The 17,145-nt window shown below is 40.2% G+C and overlaps 2 protein-coding genes across 8 annotated transcripts in view; one reads left to right on the forward strand and one right to left on the reverse strand.

The window, feature by feature from the left end:
* TMEM209 (transmembrane protein 209) overlaps window positions 1-7,650 on the reverse strand; it is a 47,382-nt gene extending 39,732 nt beyond the window's left edge. Inside the window, exons 1-9 of one of the 7 annotated variants that reach the window (XM_058426684.1) lie at window positions 7,108-7,647; window positions 6,849-6,914; window positions 6,655-6,766; window positions 6,122-6,360; window positions 5,301-5,520; window positions 3,908-4,044; window positions 3,721-3,779; window positions 2,451-2,582; window positions 1,770-2,017 (exon numbers count right to left, since the gene is read on the reverse strand). In XM_058426684.1, coding sequence (XP_058282667.1) covers window positions 1,770-2,017; window positions 2,451-2,582; window positions 3,721-3,779; window positions 3,908-4,044 — 576 coding nt within the window. In that variant the 5' untranslated portion in view covers window positions 5,301-5,520; window positions 6,122-6,360; window positions 6,655-6,766; window positions 6,849-6,914; window positions 7,108-7,647. Of the gene's footprint in view, window positions 1-1,769; window positions 2,018-2,450; window positions 2,583-3,720; window positions 3,780-3,907; window positions 4,045-5,009; window positions 5,238-5,300; window positions 5,521-6,121; window positions 6,361-6,654; window positions 6,915-7,107 lie in introns of those variants that run through there. The other 6 variants (XM_058426695.1, XM_058426692.1, XM_058426703.1 and 3 more) reach the window with 6 other exon arrangements.
* A 142-nt stretch (window positions 7,651-7,792) lies between these two features.
* On the forward strand, window positions 7,793-16,706 carry SSMEM1 (serine rich single-pass membrane protein 1). Its single transcript, XM_032761737.2, has 3 exons — window positions 7,793-8,024; window positions 13,400-13,454; window positions 15,858-16,706. Exons 1-3 carry the CDS (start codon window positions 7,842-7,844, stop codon window positions 16,277-16,279), a joined length of 660 nt encoding a protein of 219 aa, XP_032617628.1. The 5' UTR covers window positions 7,793-7,841; the 3' UTR covers window positions 16,280-16,706.
* The last annotated feature ends 439 nt before the right edge of the window (window positions 16,707-17,145 follow it).

The following is a 17,145-nucleotide window of genomic DNA, read 5'->3' on the forward strand; positions in this document are numbered from 1 at the left end:
AAAAAAAAAAAAAAAACAAAAAAAAAACAGAGCAAACCACAAGGAGATAAACAGATAAGACTATTAAACATTTAAAGTTTCTCTCTCTCTCTCTCTATATATATTAAACTCTATAATTAAACAGCAACCCAAGAAAAAAAATCAGAGGATGCAGACTCAAAAGACAAGTGAGTAAAGAATGAGAACTTCCTGATCTAGCTATGCGGCTTTGAAATAAATGTATGTTAAAAGTTACAACAGACTACTGTCATGTTTCTTATTAGCAGAGATTTATTTCAAAAAAAAATTAACTTGATGGTCAAGAGTGTGGTAAAACAAACACTTCTACATTTCTGTGACAATGTAAATTAGTACAATTCTTTTGGATAGACACTCCCATTCCAAATTTATCAATAATTTTATGTACAGGGCTATTTAGTATACATTAAAAAGTTTTTTATAAATGAAAATGACTTAAACATTCAAGAGTAAATTATGGCATATCCATTAGATGAGTATTAAATAGCCATTAAACAGATGATTTTTGTGTGGCAGGACTATAATAATTTTCCTTCTATTTTACTTTTCCAATTTTCTATAAGGATCATATAGTATCATCTTGTGAAAAATTATTTTTAAAAGTCGCATTTGTCTATGAGTTATGAATTTTCACCACATATATACTTTCTCATAAAAATTTAACTTGTACAAAATTTTCAAAATTCTATTACCTGCCAAAATTAATTTTAATATTGGACAACTAGTAGTATGGAATTTCATTACAAAGAAATATGTAAATGTTTGAGAGACCGAGGAGGGTGGATCACAAGGTCAGGAGATCGAGACCATCCTGGCTAACACGGTAAAACCCTGTGTCTACTGAAAATACAAAAAATTAGCCGGGCGTGGTGGTGGGCACCTGTAGTCCCAGCTACTTGGGAGGCTGAGGCAGGAGAATGGCATGAGCCCGGGAGGTGGAGCTTGCAGTGAGCCAAGATCACGCCACTGCACTCCAGCCTGGGCGACAGAGCGAGACTCCATCTCAAAAAAAAAGAAATATGTAAATGGATAAGGGCAGATAATCTGTTGGTTTCATCTCCAGAGAAGACTCCTCTTTTAACTAGCAGCTATAGAGATGTTAGTCCAACACAGTAGCGACAGCATCTGAAATGACCACTCTTCTTTTAACGCCCCTCTTATATTAATAGTTTTATGCTTCAAGAAGGAGTCAAAATTTCAATTTGTCAGTCCTGTTTCTATTAATTCTAAAAATTAGAACAAAATTTCACATTACTGTGGGAGTGGAAATGAAGGTTCCTACTATTCCATGGAAAGTGTCCATACTCAAGAATCATTTGTACTCACTGGAAAAAAAAAAAAGAAACTATGTGACAATCCCAGCTTTTAGCTTAGAGGACACTCCAACATGATAAAACACACTAAAACTCTAAAAGGGTATACAAAGGCCTCACATGAAGGAAAGAAAGAGGGAAAACAGGAGTAAAAGCAACTAAAGTAAAAAATTATCCTGGTTTCAACTTGTTTTAAAGACTGCTGAAAGATTGTAGATGGTGAACATAAGTTTGTTATCTCTGCAAATGCTAATTTTTTCTCTTTCATTTTAAGATGTTGTGTTTAAGATATTGTGTTCTATTCTTGGCTTTTAAATAGGTGTTCTGGGCAAATCAAGTCTCAGTTTGCTCATTGATAAGTTTTGACTCATTAGATGATTTTTAGTATACCTCCCAATTCTAAAATAATGTGACTAGACAAGACAAGAGAGTCATTACCTTATTATAACCACTGACGGGCGAGTAGGTCACTCCAGGGCTGTAAGAACCACTGCCACCTGAGGACAGACCTTGCAGCTGTGGGCTGTAACCAGTCATACAGCTGGTGGTGAACTTGGGACTGGTACTGGGCGAACGAGAAGGGCTATAACTCAACACACTCTGACCCTGAATTGAAGGGGAAGGTGGAGCGGGAGGGATTTGGGTTGCTGCCAGATCATGTGGAGATCTAGTTGTGGTCTGTACAACTAGAAGAAAAAAAAAGCAACATATGTGTATGTACATTCAAATAAAATTATATGAAAATATAAGCAACTAAATCTTTTTCTTCAGGGAAAAAAGTTAAGAGTTACTTGGTTGTTAAATCACAGAATGTATTATTACCAAAGGACAAAAATTAGGTGTTTACCATTTCCAGAGCGCAAAATTAGAAACTGGTTTCAACTCAGCAAGTTAGTCATTTAATTTTAATTGCACCTAAACAATGGAACAAACTTCCATGAAATAGTTGAATGTATACAAGTAGGAATGATAATCATTGGTCATAAGACAATTTATTTTATCCTGCTTAAGATAGCTGATGTCCCTTCCAGGTTTGAGTCTATGAAATGGGAAAATTAAACTGAGAAAGATTTATTGCCAACCTTTTCCCCACCTTTGCAAGAGATATAAAACACTCACCAGCTGTTTTCAACCCTAAAAGTGTTTGCTGTCCAGGACTAACAACCAGACTTGTTGGTGCCACAGTATATTTGAAATATCTCCAAAAATCAAATAAAGCATTAAGACTGAAGAGAGATGCAAGGGCAAGCTCTGGAAGAGAACAATTTTTTTTTTTAATAAGGGGGGTGAGGAGGGCATCTATTGGAGAACACAAAAACCCTCTATACTTAGCAAACTAAAATTACCTTCTTATTCCTCATAAAAACTATAATTTAATGAATGTTATGTGTAGGGTGGCTGGGCACGGTGGCTCACACCCACAATCCCATCACTTTGGGAGGCTGAGGCGAGTGGATCACCTGAGGTCAGGAGTTCGAGACCAGCCTGGCCAACATAGTGAAACCCCATCTCTACTAAAAATATAAAAATTAGCCAGGTGTGGTGGTGCACACCTGTAGTCTCAGCTACTTGGGAGGCTGAGGCAGGAGAATTGCTTGAACCTGGGAGGTGGAGGTTGCAGTGAGCTGAGATTGTGCCACTGTACTCCAGCCTGGGTGACGGAGTGAGACTCCATCTCAAAAAAAAAAAAAAAAAAAAAAAAAAAAAATTATGTGTAGGTCATTTACTAGTGAGTTTCAAAATAGCACTAATCCTAGCAACCCTGTACAATAAATATTTTCACCTTCATTTTAAATATATAAACCAACACTATTCAGAAGCCAAGTGACTCTTACAAGAGTAGAGAGTTAGTTAGTGAAGCCATGATTCTAACTGAGGTCTGCTGATTGCAAATCCCTTCCAACTATCTCCCTATGAAAGACTTTAGATTAATGTGTATAGACTACGAAATTTACTTTAACATCCATAAAGACTCTTTATACCCAATGACTATGGAAGAGCAGACAAGAAGAGAGGAAAGAATGTGAAAACTGAGGAAGGCATCAATGGAGCAGAAATCTGGGCTGGTCTTGAAAGGTAAAAAGGTAGAGACGCAGAAAGGGCATTTCAGGAGAGTGATAAAAACAAATCTCACTAACCTCTAACCTTATTTTTCTTCACAGAACTCATGATTACCTGAAGTGTTGTTTATTAATTTGATTGTCTAATAGAATGTTCCTTTCATAATAGCAGGGTTTTACCTTGCTCCCTTTCTGCTGTATTCCCAGTTTTTACAACCCAGCAGGCAGTCAAATACTTGTTGAATAAGGAAATGTATACGAAGCTGAATTAAACCTGAAAGCAGTTTTTCATTGGTAAATGTAAGTTACAGTGAAAATTAATTACTTACCAATATACCAGAGGGGCCAGTATGTCACATTGTAGTATGAACTAATCAATTTTCCAGTCCTGAAAAAAAAATCAGAAAGGCTTTCCAATGAACTTAAAAACACCAAAAAGCAAAAACAAACAAAAAACCTGTGGAATCAGCCACTGGCTTCTTAAAAGTTTCACTTTTTTTGGACTGATCAACTTACATTTCAGTATATATCATTCCAGCCATAGACACATTTAGGAGTCCCCAGGCTAAGACCACTTTCCTTGCCTCCGTTTCTTTTCTCATCTTGATGGTTCTGTCAATAAGGGAAGCACTAGGGTGTGCCTCCCCCTGCATCTATGAAAAAACAAAAAGCACAGGAATTAACCAAAAGAAACTACTGCTCCATTTAAAAACCAAATTTTGCATCCCTTATAAAGGTAACTGAAACCGCACATACCTTCTCTCATCTTTAAAATGTTTTATCAAAACTTTTTCCACTTTAATATCAGTATATGGAAAGGGAACCCAAAATTATGCGTAACTTAATTGGCATCACAGTGTAATCAACAGAGAAGTGGCTGGTTATTTATTTATTTATTTTGAGACGGAGTCTTGCTGTCTCCCAGGCTAGAATGCAGTGGCGGGATCTTGATTCACTGCAACCTCCGCCTCCCGGGTTCAAGCGATTCTCCTGCCTCAGACTCCCGAGTAGCTGGGATTACATATGCCGGCCACTGCGCCCGACTGATTTTTGTATTTTTAGTAGAGAAAGGATTTCAACATCTTGGCCAGGCTGGTCTCGAACTCCTGACCTTGTGATCCACCCGCCTCGGCCTCCCAAAGTGTTGGGATTACAGGCGTGAGCCACCGCGCCCAGCCGTGGCTGGTTATTTAAGAACAATTTAATACTTCCAATACATAAAAATGTCTTATTTTGTAACTTAAGGGTTATGTCCAGAAATACTTTGTGTTTCGTCTTTGGGGTATGTTACAAGGACTAGGCAAAAGGCTAATTTCAGAAACTCAGAGTATCAAGTTTTGGGAGACTATATTCCATATCTGCTTTAAGTCATAAAGACTCTTCTACATCCTCATGCAGACGCCATTACTATCTAAACAACTCTGCACTTGGACAGCTGTACTCCAGGGCTCTCCCTTTTGTGTGTGGATAAAGGATAAGGATTCAAGTTTTAGAAGGGCACGTACTCATGATAGGGTGGTGAGGGGAGTAAGAGGGAGAGAGGGGAAAACGTGCACTGTTTTGGTCCACATTTGGGATTTATAATTCCTTTCTTCAGCTAGGCTCAACTCTTACAGACCGTGCAAAAATTGTTCCAGCGACAAGCAGTCGTATCCCACAGAGGACAGAGGAATAGCTTTCGCGCCACTCAGTCCCCGCGTCCCAATTTCCCAGTCCAGAGCTTCCCTCCCCAGCTCCTCGGCACGAACTTCAGCAACCTTATTGCTTCTTTCTTCCCTTCCCCTAGAGAGGCGGGACGCCTAGCCACATCCCTCCTTGGCTGAACCCTGGACAGATCAGCAGGCGCGGAACTCCCACAACCCGCGTGGATTCCAAGACAGGAAGCACAAACATGACCCCGAAAACGCACCGTGTCCTCCGGCCGGAAAGCGGAGGCTCGCGCCTCTCTCTCTGGGCACGCGCGAAGCCAAGCTCAGGAGGGAGGCGACCGGCAGGCGGCTCTGAAGTTACCGGAAGAACTTGGCAGTCTCTTCTCGCGAGAAAGGAAGGGGTCGCAGGCCCAGGCTCTCGGAGCGTTACCAGGGAAACAGGTCACGGTTTTGTGGCTCCCACTCAGCTGCGGGAGAAAGCTAAGCAGCAAAATTCAGACCAGGCTCTGAACCCGCAGTAAAAAGTAATAATTATAAAAAGCTGAATTTTGTATCTATTAATATAATCTTAGCTTCCCTAGGGCATTTATGGACTCATATGTGTAAACTGATTAAGTAGGGCGGCTCACCGCAGGATAGAGTGGCGTGATAAAGTGGCCAGACACCATCAGTGACAAAGCATTTCTTTCCCCTGTGTTAAAGTATCTATGTCAAGAGTTCTGACCCCATGTAAATTCTTTTTTTTTTTTTTTTTTTTTAGTACAGACAGGGTTTCGCCATGTTGGCCAGTCTGGTCTCGATTCCCTACCCTCAAGGGATCCGCCCGCCTCTGCCTCCCAAACGCCTGCTGGCCTCCCACCGCCTTTTGGGATTCGTGGCCCACCGCACCCGGCCTAAATTCTTAAATAATCTGTTTAAGAGGGTGCAGCAATAACAAGCACACCCAAAATTTGTTTTATTGAAGTTGCTAGTGGTTTTGATGTTAAAAATAATAACAACACATTTTCCTATGTATTTTTTGGAAGAGCTGCTCATCCTGAGGAAAAGGTTGAGCTTTGTTTTATTTAGCACAAATACCTACAAGTGTGCCGCTGAGCCAGGCGCACGGATATGGAAAATAAGAGCTGCCTGGTTGCTACTCAGAAGACCTCAACCCCAGCGGAGGCCCACAGATGCATTTCGGGGTAGGTGAGGTGGATGCGGTGCACCCCAAGGAGGCGCGTCCAGCCCAGCCCCAGCTCTCGTGAGCTTCCTGGAGGAGGTGACGCGTTGGAGAGTCCAGAAGCCCAGGGCCTGGGGACTTGTTCTGAAGTGTACTTCCTAATAAAAACATTAAGCCATGTCACAATAAGCTAGTGGATTATTACATCATGTATATCCAATGGCCAAAGATTTTCCTAAAATGATCCTAAGATTAATACCACGTGGTATTGTATATTAATGAAAATCAGCAGGTATGCTGTGCTCTTAAAGAGCTGTTTTTAAGTAAGTTTTATCATTTTTAGATTGCTTTAGCAGCAATGTTTTGCTCTAGTTTTAGATTTAGAGATGAACTAACTTGAAAATTGTTCAAAGCGAAAGGGCTCAAGGTACAATCAAAATTAGAATACTGACCGGGCGCGGTAGCTCACGCCTTAATCACAACACTTTGGGAGGCCGAGGCGGGCAGATCACGAGGTCAGGAGATGGAGACCAGCCTGGCCAACACGGTGAAACCCTGTCTCTACTAAAAAGACAAAAAATTAGTCGGGCGTGGTGGCACGCGCCTGTAATGCCAACTACTCTGGAGGCTGAGGCAGGAGAATCACTTGAGCCTGGGAAGCCGAGGTTGCGGTGAGCCGAGATGGTGCCAGTCTGGGCGACAGAGTGAGACCCTGTTAAAAAAAAAAAAAAGTTAGAATACCGGTTTCCCACCCCCTCCATATGTGACTCTTTCCTAAGAAGAAATTGTAAGCATTTGATGTAGTTCATAGTAGTTCATAACGGGCACATCTGTGTTTTTCCCTCTTAATATAATCTATAAGTCATTGTGCATTTATTCAAGGCTTAAAAAAGAACACTACTCACCAAATGACAGCATTATGTATTAGGGCTGCCATAACGAAATATCACACACAGGTGGCTTAAACAACAGAAATTATTTTTTTCATAATTTTGGAGGCTGGAAGTCTAAGATCAAATTGTCAGCAGGGTTGGTTTCTCTGAGGCGGGTCTCCTTGCAGACGGCCACCTTGTATTGTGACCTTGATTTCAGTGCTGGTGAATCCTTGCTGTCTTCTTGTAAGGATACCAATTGTATTGGATTAGGGCCCTACCATTATGACCTCATTTAACTTTAATTACCTCCTTAAAGGCCCTGTCTCCAAATAGAGTCACACTGGAGATGAGGGGTTCAACATATGAATTTTAGGGAACACAGTTCAATAGGTAATACATTAGAACTGTCTATGATAATTTGCAATGGCATGATACATATAAAAGAGACTGAATTAAAATGAGTGGATACATTAAACACTTAGACGTAACAATAGAAAACTTGTATGTACAAGTTTTAGGAAAAAAAATTAAGGCAGAATGCACCATATTGAGGTATGGGGGATAAACATTCACAGGAGTAATTTGAATAAGCCTTCCACAAACTTAGAAATCCAAGAAGCATTTGTCAGTTCCTAGAACAGTTGCTTAAGTATATGTCATAATAGGTTGCCAAGGAAATTGTCATACATCATAGAGGGAGTGAAGTAGTTCCCAATCATCTTTATCCCTTTAAGCATGGTTTATTTTCTGAGCAAGGAGCCATCATGGGAGACCTTTTTTCCTTATTTTGGGAGGTAGATCCTCCCCCCATACCTTTAAATTGTGCCATTCCAAATCAGAATTATGAATGCCGGAAGGATGACCCTTGTGGGACCATAGGGAGCTTCCTGCTTTGGTATTTTGTTATCGTATTTGTCCTGATGTTCTTCTCTAGGGCTTCTGTCTGGGTAGGATGTCTTTTTTTCATTTTAAATAATATGTTTACTGTACACTAGGAAAATTTCCATAAAATACATTTACTATACTTTGATGAAACTACTTTTAAAAGTTGTTTAGTTTTAAAAATAATGCAATCTTATTTTGGAGAATCCAGGAATATGGAAAAGGGTGAAGAGGAAAATATAAAGCTACAGTTATCCTCTTTCCCAGAGATAACCACTGTTAACATTTTGGAGTATGTTCTTCCAGTTTGTTTTTTTTTCTCTCTCTTTCCCAATATATCTCTCTCCATTTCTCTATCTTTGATCTTACATGGTTGGCGTTATATTGCATATATTTTCATATCCTGCTTTTTAGGCTTAATAATATATCGGAAATACTTCTTTAAATTATATTCACTCAGCAGCACTTTTAATGACTGCATAATTTTCTATCTTTTGATTGCACCAAAAAATTCTGCAAGTTTGAAACATTCAGATTGTTTACAGTTTATCCATATGCTATGTAATGCTGGCATAAAGCTCCCTGCTGGTTAATGACTTCCAAATCCCTTTTCTAGCCATGTGATTCTAATCAAAGATATGAAAGTTTTCATATTGATAGGATACATGCTGTAGGATTTTGGGGTTTTTAGAATGAGGCAATACGCTTTCTGTGTAGAATAAAATGCAGAACTAGACTAAACAGAACTAAAGTCACCACTAAAATGCCATCGTCTTAAGAATGAGATATCCCACTTTATCAGGACTGTGATGCTTCCAACATGTTATGAGTAACCAAGCTCTTTTTTTTTTTTCTTGAGATGGAGTCTTGCTCTGTCACCCAGGCTGGAGTGAAGTGGTGCAATCTTGGCTCACTACAACCTCCGCCTCCCGGATTCAAGTGATTCTCCTGCCTCCGGCTCCCTTGTAACTGGGACCACAGGTGCAAGCCACCACGCTCTGTTAACTTTTGTATTTTTAGTACAGATGGGGTTTCACCATGTTGGCCAGACTGGTCTCAAACTCCTGACGTCGAGTAGTCTGCCCACTTTGGCCTCCGAAAGTGCTGGGATTACAGGCATGAGCCGCTGCGCCCAGCCGTAACCAAGCTCTTATAATTCGCTGACATGATATCCTTGCCGGCCATTAATACCAGGCTGATGATTAAGAAAACCACCATCATTTAGCATTATAGCCAGAGGCCTGGGCTGGCAGTGGTCAGTAAGACTTAGTGCTCTATGAGCTCTGGATGGGGTGGAGAAGGTTTGTTATGTCCATGCCAGCTGGATTCCATTCTAATCAAAGACTCTTTAATAACCACCACCTCCTGGTGAAGAACTTTCATCTAAAGTCTAAATGCTTCTTAAGGTAAATACTTTGCCAAAAGGAGATTTAGAATAGTGATAGCTTATATGTGTCTTAGACTCCCTAGCTAAGTATATTGAATTTGACCTGGCAAGCAAAGCTACTTTAGAAAATTACCAAAAAAATTGAAATTGATCAGTGGCAATTTCATCATGAATTAAGAGGTCTAAGCTATTTTTTTTATTTTTTGAGATGGAGTCTTGCCCTGTCACCTAGGCTGGAGTGCAATGGCACGATCTTGGCTCACTGCAACCTCGGCCTCCTGGGTTCCAGCGATTCTCCTGCCTCGGCCTCCCTAGTAGCTGGGATTACAGGTGTGCACCTCCATGCCGAGCTAATTTTTGTATTTTTAGTAGAGATGGAGTTTCACCATGTTGGCCAGCCTGGTCTCGAACTCCTGACCTTGTGATCCACCCGCCTTGGCCTCCCAAAGTGCTGGCATTACAGGCATGAGCCACCACGCCCAGCCCACTCTAAGCTATTTTTCTGCTGCCTTGCTTGCATCAGCTCTTGGGAGTCATACAGCCTTGAGCTTCCAGGACCTCAAGAGAGCATGTGGTCCAGCCTCCTGTTTGTAGGCAAGTAAGTTATCATTATCCCTTCCCCACCATTTTTTATTGATAAGGCCCAAGGAAATTAAGTGACTTGTCCAATGTCACAAAAGTGTTAGTGACAGAAGGGGAATATACCCAGATTTCCTGTCAAATTATTTGTTTGCTTCAAAGCATAGTTTGAAATGTCCACTTAGATCTACTCAGTCCTGATTAAAACCTTAATTATTTTAGAGGTTTCGTCTTTCACTTTGTACCCTTGTGGCAGCTACAATCGGCTGGATTGCTTCTTATGAAAGGTCCCAGATTTGAAATCTGAGAACCATATGAGAGCTAGTAAAGGAGGATGGAATTTTTCCTTCACTTTGAACTTCTTCATTTTCTCTGCTAAACTATGAGGTTTTATTTACAAACCTTGAAGTAATGGTAAAAGCGCGATGGAAATATGGTGGTAATTATCCTGCAACATGAAGCACACTGATTTCCTCTGAATTTGCCACTTTTTAAAGCAGCATTTACCCTTTTGCTTTCAGACTATAAATACTATATTTAGTTTATATTTTTATTTTGTGTTTATTCAGATTGCTAGTGCTGGTATTTTTCTGGACAATAGTAATCCAAACTCCTTATTTTGCTTATGTGGAAACTGAGCTTAAGAGGTGTTAAGTGGCTTGGAAAAATCAAGAGTTGTTAGTGGGAGAAAGAGAGCCACGGCCCTCATTTTCTACTCTGCCCCTCAGGGCAGGCACTCCTGCTGTTTTCACTCACTGAGTCACACACAAAGACAGTTAATAAAATGCTTTTTGTAACCGCAGTTCATACGATCCCACTTAGTTTAATGCAAAATCTTTCTTTTGATTTTGTGGTTATGTTTTGATTTGACATGAAATGTGAGAGCTTTCTGTGGAAATGATATAAGCCTAATAAGTGTTTTTAAACACCTTCTCCCGTCTATTACAAAAGTACACATTATATAGAAAATGTGGAAATTATAGGGCAGAAGACAAAATAAAATAAAAGTCACTCCAGATTATGTAGAAATAACCAACTACTGTTAACTTTTAGGTTTATAAACTTCCAATTATTTTGGTTTTCTTTACATATATTAAATTTATTTTTTTCCTTTTCTATAACCTAATCTAAGTGATACATATTAAATTTAAAATATTTAAGCCCATTCCAAAAGCATTTTTTAGAAAGTGGTATCTTTTTTTTTTTTTTTTTGAGACAGAGTATCGCTCTGTCGCCCAGGCTGGAGGACAATGGTGCGATCTCTGCTCACTGCAAGCTCCGCCTCTCGGGTTCAAGCCATTCTCCTGCCTCAGCCTCCTGAGTAGCTGGGACTACAGGTGCCCGCCACCACACCCGGCTAAATATTTTGTATTTTAAGTAGAGACAGGGTTTCACCGTGTTAGCCAGGATGGTCTTGATCTCCTGACCTTGTGATCCGCCCGCCTCAGCCTCCCAAAGTGCTGGGATTACAGGCGTGAGCCACTGTGTCTGGCCAGAAAGTGGTATCTTAAAAGAGAACTCCACTTTCAAGATTTTTAGAGAATGATTGCTGTAACCCAGGAAACAAAAAGACACCTCATTAAAGATGCTTGCCTACCATTGCAGAGATCAGATATTAAGAAAAGAATGAGTACCAAACTATGGCACTTTTCATCCCAAAGAAACTGGACTTCCACATAAATTCATTTTTTTCCCTAATTGTAGACAATTTGAAAAAATTAGAAGAGAAAAAGTCCATTTCACCACTTAAAGCCAACCACAGCTATCACTTTTATGTGCTCCTTAAAGTCTTTTTTTCATATTTTAAGCTAATTTGTGCTCATCCTGTATATACAAATTTGCATCTTGATGTTTAACCCAGTGTGGTAGCACACTTATTCCCTCATGTTATGGCATACTTTTATTATAATAATTTTACAACTGTTTATTATATAATTGTACCATAATTTACTTAAGCCATTGTCTACTTTTGAATTTTATATTATCCTAATTATGCTACGATGAATGTTTCTGTGCACAAAGCTTTCTTTCTTCTGAGGGTTATTTCTTGCTGATAGATTCCTGGAGAGAGAATTATATGTCAAAGGTGTTAATGAAAATTTCTAGTTTTTGTTATTTTCTGAAAGAGTTGGTTTATATCTGTGTCTTTTGGCAAAATCACTTTCAGCATCAGAAAGTGGGACACTAATCTGAAAAGTGGGACAAATATATTTATGGAGTATTGGAGGGCAGAATATTTGAAATTGGAACTATTCAAAGAAATCCATTTCTTTTGGTTGCCGTATTCACAAATAATATATTATGATTACATTTTGGAGGAAACTTTCGGAGGGATTAAGGAGATATTAAGTTCATGAATTCAGGTAAAGATCTTTGTGTATGGTAGATGTCTTCTATCTTAAAGAACTATCAATAACGTACCCTGATCAAATGTCCTTTAAAAACTAAACCAATTTGGGCCGGGCACGGTGGTTTACACCTGTAATCCCAGCACTTTGGGAGGCTGAGGCAGGTGGATCACCTGAGATCAGGAGTTCGAGACCAGCCTTGTCAACATGGAGAAACCCTGTCTCTACTAAAAGTACAAAATTAGCCGGTCGTGGTGGTGCATGTCTGTAATCCCAGCTACTCGGGAGGCTGAGACGGGAGAATCAGTTGAACCTGGGAGGCGGAGATTTCAGTGAGCCGAGATCGCACCATTGCACTCCAGCCTGGGCGTACAGAGCAAGACTCTGTCTCAAAAAAAACAAAAAAAAAACAACAAAAAAAACTAAACTAATCTGAGTACTATCAAATTTTTTAAAACACTACTTCTCTGTAATGTAAATGGGTACAGGAAAGCTTTATAAGCTATAGCTCCTTATCAGTGTTGTTTTCTCTCAAGTCTGTTCCATTTTGCTTGGTCCAAAACATTTTGGTAGATTCTGCTATCAAAGCATAGTCTTAATGGGAAGTGGAAGTAGGATCACTATAACAGGAACTCAATACATACTGAATTAGTTTATTATTTAATTCAGTAAGTACTTGTCTAAACTGAATGTTTAAAATTAGACATTGTCAGTCTGGGCCCGGTGGCTCATACCTGTAATCCCAGCACTTTGGGAGGCCAAGGCGGGCAGATCACTTGAGGTCAGGAGTTCGAGACCAGCCTGGCCAACATGGTGAAACCCCGTCTCTACTAAAAATACAAAAATTAGCCGGGCATGATAGTGGGCACCTGTAATCCCAGCTACTTGGGAGGCCGAGGCAGGAGAATCACTTGAACCGGGAAGATGGCGGTTGCAGTGAGCTGAGATCATGCCGTTGCACTCCAGCCTGGGCAACAGAGTGAGACTCTCCAAAAATAAATAAATAAAATAATAAAAAAATAAAACCAGACATTGTCAATGGACCTCAGCAATAGTGTTTTATAACAAGTACATATTATCAAAAAACAACTGAGATCACTCTTACTAACCTATGTTTCTGAAACAGATGTCTGAGGATAAAAAGGATGAAGGCAGTGGGACAAGTACTTCAGTAAGGAAAGGTGAGAACCAGTGCATATTTGGTGTTGGACTATGAGGGGAAGAGTATGTGTGGTGTTGCACGCCTGTAGTCCCAGCTACTCAGGAGGCTGAGGCAGGAGGATTGCTTGAGCTAAGCAGTTCGAGACCACAGCTTGAGCAACATAGTGAGACCCAGTATCAAAAAAAAAAAAAAAGAAAAAAGAAAGAAAGACAAAGAAAGAAATTTGTGCTGAGTGTGGAAAGCAAACAACAGAGATGAACAGCCAACAGCATTGTCTGACTTTGCACACTAGAGAAGGCCCATTGGGATTGGGTGAGTTTTTGCTTTTGGACTTCTAGTGCAGAGGGACAGTTTAGCTGCTTAGCAAGAAGCTATGAATTACTGGGAGGTGGAACTCAAGCTCTTTTTTCACTCCTTAGCTCTCTCCCTTCACATTGCTTGCCCTTCCCACATCCTCATGGTTAGTGCTATTACAGGATTATGAACTGTCTATGACATCTTTTTCAATAACCTATAAGCAGTGGTGCGCTGGTAAATGTTTAACAACTGGCTCTTCAAAACTCCTGTGTGTACATATGCTTACTAAAAATTTTACTGATATAAAGGTTGCATGTCATCTCAGCACCTCCGGAGGCTGAAGCAGGAGAACTGCTTGAGGCCAGGAGTTCAAGATCAGCCAGGAGAACATAGCAAAACTCTGTCTTTTAAAAAAAGAAAATTAGCTGGCATGGTTTTTTGCACCTGCGGTCTCAGCTACTCAGGAGGCTGAGGCAACAGAATCACTTGAGCCCAGGAGTTCGAGGCTGCCAGTGAGCCATGATCGTGCCACTGCACTCCAGCCTTGGTGGCAGAGTGAGTCCCTGACTCTAAAAATTAAATAAATAAATAAAAATAAATAAATATCTATCACACCATTTATAAATAATAAAATATACAATACTTCTTATGGCCAATTTCATATAGACAACGGATTCTCACAAAACACTCTCCTTGATTTTTGCCAGACCCTTGCACCTTAGCCAACCATGGTTGCAATTGATGAACAAGTATAGTTCCAGCGTGAATGTTATTTTCCTCTAAGTTAAGGAGTGAGATGAAAGTGAAGCAGAAGATAGATGTATGTTGGAACTTAACTTGGTTGTCAGTGATGTGAGTGACTTCTTTGCTGGAATGGATAATGGTTCTAAAATACTGGAAGAATATTTCCTCATTTTGCAGGGTTAGTCACAATGTAGTGGCTACAGGGATGATACTGAAATGTAATATGTAATCTGCATTAGTAACATATTCTCCATCATTTTCTTAAGGCTAGACAATCAACAAAGCCATACATCAAGCCCTGATGTTTAGTGTTTGCTGATTTTCATGGTATAAATACTTCCACCAAAGCTGATTTTAAGCTACCCACATCATGTCATTGAACATGGAGTTGGGAGGAGATGTGCAGTAGTGCACCCTTAACATAGAATTTCCGCCGGGCGTGGCGGCTCACGCCTATAATCTCAGCACTTTGGGTGGCCAAGGAGGGTGGATCTCCTGAGGTCAGGAGTTCGAGACCAGCCTGGCCAACGTGGCAAAACCCTGTCTCTACTAAAAATACAAAAACATTAGCTGTGCATGGTGGCACGTGCCTATAATCCCAGCTGCTAGGGGAGCTGAGGCAGGAGGGTCGCTTGAACCTGGGAGACAGAGGTTGCAGTGAGCCGAGATCGTGCCACTGCACTCCAGCCTGAGCAATAGAGTGAGACTCCATCTCAAAAACAACAACAACAAAAAAAACAAAAAAAAACAGCATAGAGTTTCCAACATCCAAATACAATGGACATAAAAAACCAGAAGAGCACACAGCATAAACAAATGTGGTAAGATAATTAGGAAGTGATGGGTTTTGAGTATTACCTCCATTTTTAGTAACTGAATTTATTGTAAGTTGGTATAATTTAATTTTTAATAATGGCTATGTTTAACCATCTCGCAAAATTCCTGAAAGTTTATCGGCTCTTCTGAGCGGGTACAAGCCAACTTCCACACACCACTACATAAAGGAAAGATCCTTCTTAGTTCCTGCTCCCCAAATCACATTCATATACGTGCTTGAATCTTTAAGACTTCAATTTTTAAAGGAAAAAAAGGTTCTTCCCTGGAAAAGTTTAGAGATCTTTTCCTTTGATCTTATGTTTAGCATCCACAAAACTTCAAAAGTGATATGTCAAGCATCTATCTAAGCTCTCTTGTCTGTAGGAGTTGGGATATGGTACTGGAAAATGCAGTCAGCTGCCAACACTTGCAGGTGACTGGAGAAAAGCAATGGCTTGACAACTGGCCGCTAAGAGTGAGCTCACACATGCACAGCCTTCTTAAGTAATAGGAATTTATAGTAACCAACAATATTACTAACTTGATATGTTTCATTGGTTGTTAGCAAGCAAAGAGACTTCCTGTAAGCGGCAAAGCAAAGATGGTGCCTGGGATCCCTCACAAACAATGAAGAAACCAAAGCAGAACAAACTTACCCCTGTAACCAACTCAGAAGTGGCTTTGGTCAATGCCTATCTTGAACAAAGACGAGCCAGGCACCACTCTCAGTTCAATGAGGTGAACCAGAACCAACATGACAGTGATACTACGGAATGTGGCAGTGAAGAGTCTAACTCAGAAGCCTCCTCGTGGAAGGAGAGTGAAAGCGAACACCACCCATCACCAGACAGTATTAAGAGGAGAAAAATGGCTCAGAGGCAAAGGAATCTGGGAAGTTACCAAATGAGCGAAAGGCACTGCTTCCACTGCAAAGCCTTGAGAACCAATGAATGGTTGGTGCACCATTCCCAACAAAAGCCTCAGTAACACCGCCAATGAAAGGAGACAGTCAAGAGGAAAGTTCCATATCTGACATTAACACGAAATTCAGTAAATTTTGAATTTTATCACGTTCTTCCCTCACTTGAAGCCAAATGAAAGAGATGAATAAAACATGAAAAATCACCAGAGCTCTAGGTGAGGAGACTTTTACAACAAAGTCTCTCTACCAACAGACAAAAACATACTTGGAACCCAAGAGGTAAAATCTCACACAATTCTTTGTTCAAAAAAAAAGGCCATCAAATGTGTTTATGGCACCATTGGAACACCAAAGATCTGTATCTGCTATGATTTTTTTATTTGGAAATAGCACAAGACAGATATTTTATGCCTTGAGTGTATGTATTTTGTTTATGTCTGTAATATGAATAAGAAAGCTCTTTGAAAATATATTATTTATGTTGAGAAACCACTTAAATGTATTCAGATGTTTTGCTTATCTGACTGACTGAATGAACTAGGTGAAGTTGGCTGGAATAGAATTGCCCCATCCTCTCTAGGTTTGACCCTACAAGAACTGTATTGCCACACATGTCAGCTAGGGGCTGGTGTGGAAGAGGAGCTCAAGAGGCTGGAATAAGATCTGATTCCTGGAGTAGGGAGGAGAGGCAGCATGACCCAGAAGGCGGTTGGGCAGTGGGCTACCCACGGTTGTCGTCCACAAAGTACATGGCAAATGTTAAAGGAAAAATTATTCTGACACTTGTCAAAATGGTCAGGAGGACTTCATTCAAGACTCTATTGCAATAGAGAGTAGAACTTGAGCTCCACTCTGAATATAACAAGGATAAGTGGGGATTTATAGCCAGGAGCAGGTGGAGGATGTCACAGGATGGGAAATTACTAAAGAG

Source organism: Hylobates moloch, unplaced genomic scaffold, assembly GCF_009828535.3.
Source record: "Hylobates moloch isolate HMO894 unplaced genomic scaffold, HMol_V3 SCAFFOLD_1, whole genome shotgun sequence".
In the NCBI taxonomy this organism is placed as follows: domain Eukaryota; kingdom Metazoa; phylum Chordata; class Mammalia; order Primates; family Hylobatidae; genus Hylobates; species Hylobates moloch.

Bases quoted from the DNA above. Each gene is read 5' to 3' on its own strand.
- SSMEM1 (XM_032761737.2), top strand. From the start codon at position 7,842: ATGGGAGACCTTTTTTCCTTATTTTGGGAGGTAGATCCTCCCCCCATA. The intron at 8,025-13,399 runs GTAGGATGTCTT...TTTCTGAAACAG, and splicing joins TCTCTAGGGCTTCTGTCTGG to ATGTCTGAGGATAAAAAGGA. The intron at 13,455-15,857 runs GTGAGAACCAGT...ATTGGTTGTTAG, and splicing joins AAGTACTTCAGTAAGGAAAG to CAAGCAAAGAGACTTCCTGT.